Source organism: Camellia sinensis, chromosome 6, assembly GCF_055761805.1.
Source record: "Camellia sinensis isolate YWXY chromosome 6, ASM5576180v1, whole genome shotgun sequence".
Classification (NCBI taxonomy): domain Eukaryota; kingdom Viridiplantae; phylum Streptophyta; class Magnoliopsida; order Ericales; family Theaceae; genus Camellia; species Camellia sinensis.
Genome location: NC_138966.1, coordinates 177,583,164 through 177,592,189, shown reverse-complemented (window position 1 = coordinate 177,592,189; position 9,026 = coordinate 177,583,164). Strand labels below are relative to the sequence as shown.

Sequence of the window (9,026 nt, the reverse complement as noted above, 5' to 3'; positions counted from 1 at the left end):
TTGGTGATTTTGGGGCGTTAACTCCTCGAATTCAAGTTTCGTAATGAACTAGTTTGCCTAAAGTGAAATCCGGCTCTAACTCCCAAACCGGGAACCCGATTCGAGCCCCGACTTCTCCCACAAGTCTCGGGTGCCTAGGCGGTCGTGTGTGCCAAGTTTCGTTCTAAACCGACGCCGTTTGGTGATTTTGGGGCGTTAACTCCTCGAATTCAAGTTTCTTGAGGAACTAGTTTGCCTAAAGTGAAATCCGGCTCAAACTCCCAAACCGGGAACCCAATTCGAGCCCCGTCTTCTCCCACAAGTCTCTCGTGCCTAGGCGGTCGTGTGTGCCAAGTTTCGTGCTAAACCGACGCCGTTTGGTGATTTTGGGGCGTTAACTCCTCGAATTTAAGTTTCTTAAGGAACTAGTTTGCCTAAAGTGAAATCCGGCTCTAACTCCCAAACCGGGAACCCGATTCGAGCCCCGTCTTCTCCCACAAGTCTCCCGTGCCTAGGCGGTCGTGTGTGCCAAGTTTCGTGCTAAACCGACGCCGTTTGGTGATTTTGGGGCGTTAACTCCTCGAATTCAAGTTTCTTGAGGAACTATTTTGCCTAAAGTGAAATCCGGCTCAAACTCCCAAACCGGGAACCCGATTCGAGCCCCGTCTTCTCCCACAAGTCTCTCGTGCCTAGGCGGTCGTGTGTGCCAAGTTTCGTGCTAAACCGACGCCGTTTGATGATTTTGGGGCATTAACTCCTCAAATTCAAGTTTCTTAAGGAACTAGTTTGCCTAAAGTGAAATCCAACTCTAACTCCCAAACCGGGAACCCGATTCGAGCCCCGTCTTCTCCCACAAGTCTCTCGTGCCTAGGCGGTCGTGTGTGCCAAGTTTCGTGTTAAACCGACGCCGTTTGGTGATTTTGGGGCATTAACTCCTCGAATTCAAGTTTCTTGAGGAACTAGTTTGCCTAAAGTGAAATCCGGCTCAAACTCCCAAACCGGGAACCCGATTCGAGCCTCGTCTTCTCCCACAAGTCTCTCGTGCCTAGGCGGTCCTGTGTGCCAAGTTTCGTGCTAAACCGACGCCGTTTGGTGATTTTGGGGCGTTAACTCCTCGAATTCAAGTTTCTTAAGGAACTAGTTTGCCTAAAGTGAAATCCGACTCTAACTCTCAAACTGGGAACCCGATTCGAGCCCCGTCTTCTCCCACAAGTCTCGTGTGCCTAGGCGGTCATGTGTGCCAAGTTTCGTGCTAAACCGACGCCGTTTGGTGATTTTGGAGCGTTAACTCCTCAAATTCAAGTGTCTTAAGGAACTAGTTTGCCTAAAGTGAAATCCGGCTCTAACTCCCAAACTGGGAACCCGATTCGAGCCCCGTCTTCTCCCATAAGTCTCTTGTGCCTAGGCGGTCGTGTGTGCTAGGTTTCGTGCTAAACCGACGCCGTTTGGTGATTTTGGGGCGTTAACTCCTCGAATTCAAGTTTCTTAAGGAACTAGTTTGCCTAAAGTGAAATCCGGCTCTAACTCTCAAACTGGGAACCCGATTCGAGCCCCGTTTTCTCCCACAAGTCTCGCTTTAACTTAGAATGTCTAAATTATGCAAAGATACATTTTAGCTTAGAATGCAAAGATACATTTTATACCTAGTCTTCTGGTGGTGGTGTATATGGATTCTCATCTTCTGCAAATTCCCTAAATGCCCGGTGGCCACTCGATGCATCAGGAACCTATGATAGTCAATACATAATGTGTTAATCACATTCGAATTTTATACATAATCTTGTGTGAAAATTGAACTATCAAACAATTTAATTTATATCGAACCTGTCTGTTGGGATGCACACTTGCCCCCTGTGACACTAAGGCCATCATCTCAGCTCTCATCTGCTGTAAATGTGTAGAGAACTCTACTCGCAGCTCCTCTCTCAACTCATCCCTTAGCTCTGCACGAACCTTCTGCGTGATCTGATCAATAGTCGATGGCTGGGGTGTTGATTGTGATGGCCCAGCACCATCTTTATACACCGCTCTCCGAGGCACAATTCTCCCGTATGTGCGACAATATCCATGTCCGCCATGACCTATTAACTCATGGAAAATGGCATTCCTAGCCTCCAAAGTCCTACCATCCTCAGGTAGCATAGAGAGTTGACGATTAAACTCATCCTGTATTGAATAAGACATACAAGTATATGCCAAATTAAGATGGTTGACACACAAAAAATAAACTTTAAATACAATTAAAGGTGTTTGGAAACTACCAAGGTCTGAATAACCTCTGGGTCATCTACTCTACGTGTCATAAGCCAAACATTCATCTTATCAGTAGACTCCCCCTTACTGGTCATTTGCATTTTTTTAGAAATATGAAAATTAGAATCTAAATAATTTATAAATATACAATGTTTATTTATATACAAAAATAAAACAATAAAATGTAAACCTCATGCCGTATCTGAGAGAAAGTAGTACGCCCTGTGGTATAAGCTATGCCGTGAGCTCGCCGATTTTTAGCGTTCCTACTTGCAATTTTCTATAACAGGTTCGACAAATGTGAGTATGTAAATATGATTTGTATGTTTACATATCATAAATATAACTTATTTGTATACCTCAGCATCGGAAGTACGCCAATACTCCACAAGTTCTTTCCACTGGCTTGGCACGATGTGCATAGGAACATCATCCTTGAGATTAGGATCAGAACTTCTAGGCTTGAAATACTTAGCCTTAAGCTTGTTCTTGTGATCCTTCCATATGCTGTTGCAGTTTTTCATGCAAATTGGCTTGTACTCCTCTGGACATATATTCAAATTGTCCTATAAAACACAATTTCAAAGTTTAAATAATAATAACACAATTTTGGAATTCGAATTTATGGACAAAAATATACTTTTACCTTCACATCCTTCCAAATAGCATCAATAATATCATCAGGCACATTGTTCCAGTCAAGAAAAGTAAGATGAACAATCTTACCATTCCGCACAATAATGCCAAGTTGAGTAGTTAACTTAGCCACGTTATCTCCTATTGGGCAGTAATTTCCATCAAATTGTATGTCTAGCTTTTTACCAATACCCCACTCTTTAATGCCCTTGGCACATCCTCTACCATGCCTAGTCGAGGTTGATGAAGAACTAACATGACCTGTGAGATACAATAACAATAAACAATATGCAATGGTAATAAACAAATGCAAATTTAAATAATGTGAATACAAATCATATCAAATAAACCTGAGGTGGGCTGTGAAGAAGTTGAAGGGTCTGCAAAATACAATGAGAATAAACAAGTTATATATAACGAGCATAAATAAATGTATGTTTAAATAATTTTCATACAAATCAAAGCAAATTTATATACCTGCGGATGGCTCATAAGCTGATGATGATAGCTGCTGTGGTGGCACTGATGGTGGACGCACCGATGGTAGGCGTGGAGGCTGAGTACATGGTAGCTGCTGTGGTGCCACTAAAGGCCCCTCCGATAGTGGCCGATGTGATGCCTCCTCTAATGGTGGTGCTACTGATGTCCTGTTATGTAGCACATCAGACATCATGCGCCGGGGATGATCAGGCTTCCTCTTCCTTCCCATAATAATCTGCAAGCAATATAACATTAATTGACATTAGAAACATAGACAATGGTTTGTCGTCAACTATAATATGGCATTAATTGAACTAATACAATTACAAAGACAAAGTAAATTAAGAAATTGATGATTAACTACAACCTTGGCCTTAATTGAATTACTAATGTTTTCACCACTATCAGCCTATTTGAACATCAACTGTTTCCCCTTCTGCGGCTTCCCTCACCCAACCAACTTCTTCATCACGAAGCATTATGTTTTCTTCCAATTGTTGGCCCATGTATGGCTTGATTTGTGGATCAGTCGAACTCATATCAAATAAACCTCTTTGAGACATCTTCACCACGACTTGCCAGTCTGGTTGTAACGGGTCTGCAACATACCAAACTTGCTCTGCTTGGGATGCCAAGATGAAAGGTTCATTGGTAATTCGATCATCTCGGTACAACAAATGATTGAAGTTCACCAACGTGAAATTGAAGACATCTTCTTTCTTTCCGTGAATGTTGTCAATCCAATCACACTTAAACAACACATGTTTCTTCTCATTGGAATATCGAATCTCAACAATATCCGTCAATTGTCCATAATAGTACACAGACCCCACACGAGGATTCTTGTCTTTTCGACTAGCATAACTTATGGTATTTTCCTTCAAAGCTACACCACAATTTTGTGTGGCTCGACGATCATCCATGGCCTTTACTCGATACCGAAACCCATTCAGTATATACCCGTTGAACCTCCTTGCCAAGTTATGAGGACCATTTGCCAATAGAATAATCTCTTCAGAAAATATGACATCAGTAGTCCTTCGCAAAGTTTGGACCTATTTTACACGAAAATGTAAAATTTAAAATGTAGTTCGACTTAAGTAACTAGAATCTATAGAGTTAAATACATACATGTTCCTTGAACCAAATGTGAAAAGTTTCAAAATGTTCACGCCGAAGCTGATGATCGTCAACACGAGGCATTTTGAGCTTAAGTACTTCAAGGTGTTCGCTGTGTAGATTGAAATTTTAGCAATACAAAAAATTTTGTAGAAAATTCAATAAAACATAATAAAATATTGAGTGAGTGACTTAACCTACTTTATGAATGGTTGAACCGCGCTTGTATTGAATAAGATGTACCGATGAGCTTGTACCCAAGAAGTATTATCAAGATAAAAGCTTGTGTTTTCACCAATAGCATGACCCAAATTATCAGCACCACTATAGTTCCTCACGGGTCAACTAGATTTGGTTTCCACATCATTGAGATATTGTGCACAAAAATTCATGCATTCTTCCATAAGATATCATTTAGCAATTGATCCTTCAAGATGAGCTCTATTACGCACGTATTGCTTCAAAGTAAGAAGATACCTCTCAATTGGATACATTCATCGAAACTGAATCGCTCCACCCAATAAGGCTTTATCAGCTAGATGTATAGGCAAGTGCTCCATTATATCAAAAAAACTCGGAGGAAATATTTTCTCTAGATGACAAAGTGTTATAGCGATACGATCTTGAATATATTGCAAATTCGTCGCACGATTCACTTTTGAACACAATTGTCTAAAGAAATTGCTCAATTCAATCAAGGGTTCAATTAGATTCTTCGGTAACGATCTTCGAATAGCCAATGGAATAAGTTGTTGCATCAGAATATGACTATCGTGGCTCTTAAGATCCCCAATACTTCTATCATGTGAGCGCACACGACGTGATATATTGGATGAATACCCGTCGGGAACTCTTACTTCCTTCAACACTTTCAAGAACAAATCTTTCTCATCCTTGGTCATTGTAAATTGTGCTGCTGGTAAATAGGCTTTATTCGACCCTCTTAACTGCAAATGTAGGGGTTTTCTAATATTCATATCTTGTAAATCACGCCGAGCATTAACACCATCCTTCGATTTTCCTACAACCCTTAATATTGTCCACAACACATTGTCACAAGCATTCTTCTCTATATGCATCACTTCAAGGTTGTGTCTTATTAGATTGTGCTCCCAATATGGCAATTCATAAAAGATACTCTTTTTCTTCCAACTGTGGGTGCGATGTCCAACTTTCTCCTTCTCTACCTGTCTCATATGCCTCTCCTTAAGGTCATCCCTCTTATATTGGGTTAAAATACCCTCAGATTCTAATTGTAGCAACATCTCAGTTCCAGACAACAATTTGGGTTTGAGTCGGACTTCCCGACTACCATCAAATGATACTTTATCCTTCCGGAATTTATGGCCAGTAGGTAAAAATCTACGATGACCCAAGTATGATTATTTCCTACTATGCTTCAACCAACGCGATGTAGTTTCCTTATTGCAACAAGGACATGCATATTCGCCTTTAGTGCTCCATCCTGACAAGTTTGCGTATGCAGGAAAATCACTAATTGTCCACAGTAAAGCTGCATGCATTTGAAACATTTGATTTGTTGATGCATCAAATGTTGACACACCCTCATTCCATAGTTCTTTCAACTCCTCAATCAACGGTTGCATGTACACATCAATCTTGTCACCAGGTCCTTTTGGGCCGTCAATAAGCACGGTTAAAATTAGAAATGGTTGCTTCATGCACATCCGTGGCGGCAAGTTGTATGGAACGAGCATAACAGGCCAAGTGCTATGAACTATGTTCATCGTTCTGAATGGGTTAAAACCATCAGATGCTAAGCCAAGCCTTGCACTTCGGCAATCATTACTAAAGTCAATATTCCGACGGTCAAAATCTTTCCATTCAAGGGAGTCAGCAGGATGCCTGAAGACACCATCATCAGTTCGTTCCTCTGCATGCCATCTCATTAACTTGGCCGTCTTGGATGACATAAACAACCTCTGCAACCTTGGCTTTAAAGGAAAATACTTCATCTGTTTTGCAGCTATTCGTTTGCCACCTTTGTTAGGACCATTTGAACCACCATCACCATTTGATTTCCATCTACAACTGTTGCATATGACACATTTATCAAGATTGGCGTCCTCGTTTCGAAACAACATGCAACTGTTGGGACATGCATCCTACGTCTCATACGTGAAGCCCAAATCTGTTGTGACCTTTTGAGCTTTATAATATGAGTCCGGGAGTTTCACACCCAACGGGAACGCCTCATTCAATAACTCAAGCAGCATGTCAACAGACTTGTCTGTCCACTGATTAAGCACCTTCAAATGTAAAAGTCGAACAATGAATGACAAAGATGTGAACTTCTGACAACCAGGATATAATTCACTTTGTGCATCTTGAAGAAGTTTGAAATACTTTGCAGTCTCTGCATTTGGACCGAGCTGGGGTTCAAATGCATAGGGATCAGGCCCCTGTGGTTCATCACCCTCGACACTTGTATCGGCATGTGGATTTCCCATGGCCCCTTGTATCATTCCAATCATATCATCCCCAATGTCTGAATTAGCTAATGTTTCATTCTCTCGATTACCATGCAGAGATACGTAAGATTCCCCATGATTAATCCAATGTTTGTATTTTTTTAAAAAACCATTCAAAATCAGATGCTCCCGTACACCCTCTCGTACAAAATAGTATCGATTCTCACACTTCCTACATGGACAACTGATCATCGAACCTTCAACCCTATTGGTGTAGGCAAACACAAGGAATTCATCAATCCCATTAATGTATTCGCTCGACATCCTATTTGGAAAATCGATCCAACTCTTATCCATCATCTGTACACATCCACAAAAAAATCTCATCAAAGTAACTCTAAATATAATACCTACGTATTCATGTACCATGATACCTATCCATCCAATTTCTCTCAAATAGGTAGGTAGTCTTATCCTAGTTAGTTATTTACCGATTTAATAGGATAACATAAAAAAATGAAATACTTATACAACAACACGTGAGATCAATTAATTGAAGAAAAAAATGATATAATTTCATACTTTCTGAGTCATAATTTAAAAAATAAATAAATCATAACCAAACACCACATGAGGCACAACCAAAGATCTTATAAGTCTTAACTAAAATAATATCATAATTAACGAAGATAATTCATCATAACTAAAGAAAAAAAAAATGACATAACTAATGATGCATATGATAAATGGATGTGTATGGTAGAATTCTCCAAATTATTAGTATTCCATAATACTATGCGGCATTATTTATAAACTTGATAGATGAGTTATACAAAAACACACTAATCAAGTATATTGTCTCAAAAATTATTTAATAAAGATGGATCATTATTCTGTATATTATAATTTTGAACATCACATACATAATCTTATGTAACAAAGTAGAATAAGAAAGCCCAGTCCAAGTTTCTTTTCTATCTATATATATGGAGGCCCAATTACTTTCCATACTACAAATTACTTCCACAAACACACCAGCAAAGATCAACCAGGTAACGTAAATACTTAAATGCCTCGCACGCTACATGTTGGGAACATTGTAAGATATGCTCTCCTTGAAAGAAAATGCAAAAACTACATATAATGAAATGATAGTAGAACTGCATTAGCTATGGTTATGAAGTTCACAGACTAGATAGATGTACAGTATAACCAAATTAAGCACAGAACCATTACCTGTCGATAGAGTGGTGACTGAAACTTAAAATCCACCAAAAAATAAAGGCTTCAAGTTCCTGGATCAAATCCCGGCCTAAATTCCCAAAAGTTTATCAAATGATCAAAAAGACTACTTTTCGATACAGTTGTCTGGAAGAAAAACAGAACAAATGATAGGTACATCAATAACAGTATCAGCAAAATTAAACTCATGATTTATTTTATTATAAGACTTAAACTTTGAGTTTTTTTGTTTTTTTTTTTTTGTAATTTTTCATATTATTTTTTATTGGACACTTCTTATATTTATTGAGAATTGCATTACTTTAGTGATTAAGTAGTGTATATAATATGAGAAATTTGTTGGGTTATATTATGAAATTTGAAGTATACCAATGAAGTTTTTTGAAACTCTTCAATCGTGGAACTAAACTGGATTTGAACAAATTTTGCAGTTTGGTTTTGGTTCGATTTCTAAAATTTCACAATTTATGATTCCAAAATTTCTCTAAGGATAGGTTTAGTACTTGGATCACCTCATAAACAAATTAAACTAGTATGTAAACACCCCTACTAAAACAATTATACATCATTCACTTTTATAAGTCATGTATATTTTCATTTCCAACATTTTTAGCAAGTGGCCACAAATAAGAGACCCGTTAACAATTTTTTTTTTTAAATATATAAAAATAGGTTGTGAATTTTTAAAAGTTTATTATTTTTCAAAAAAATAAAATGATTGGAAATAATGAGTGTTTCCATAAATGTTATTATTATTTATTTAAATATACAAATTAAGTGTTATTATTTATTTTCAAAAAAATAAAATGATTGGAAAACAATGAAAACAGATTTTAGTTTTAAGTTGGGAATAATATCAATGTAATTAGAATTATAATGTATATA

The 9,026-nt window shown here is 38.3% G+C and overlaps 1 protein-coding gene across 1 annotated transcript; it reads right to left on the bottom strand.

The window, feature by feature from the left end:
* Positions 1 to 3,653: 3,653 nt before the first annotated feature.
* Positions 3,654 to 4,847, bottom strand: LOC145793853 (uncharacterized). The gene is made up of 4 exons (XM_082876735.1): positions 4,669 to 4,847; positions 4,480 to 4,579; positions 3,810 to 4,403; positions 3,654 to 3,662 (listed from the first exon to the last, which is right to left on the bottom strand). The coding sequence occupies exons 2-4, from the start codon at positions 4,549 to 4,551 to the stop codon at positions 3,654 to 3,656; spliced, it is 675 nt and encodes a 224-aa protein (XP_082732861.1). The 5' UTR covers positions 4,552 to 4,579; positions 4,669 to 4,847.
* Positions 4,848 to 9,026: the final 4,179 nt, after the last annotated feature.

What these genes read in the sequence shown, in the direction of transcription:
- LOC145793853 (XM_082876735.1), bottom strand. Translation starts at nt 4,551, where the DNA reads ATGCCTCGTGTTGACGATCATCAGCTTCGGCGTGAACATTTTGAAACT. An exon ending in ACATTTGGTTCAAGGAACAT is followed by an intron (nt 4,404 to 4,479) that starts GTATGTATTTAA and finishes CGTGTAAAATAG; the next exon opens with GTCCAAACTTTGCGAAGGAC.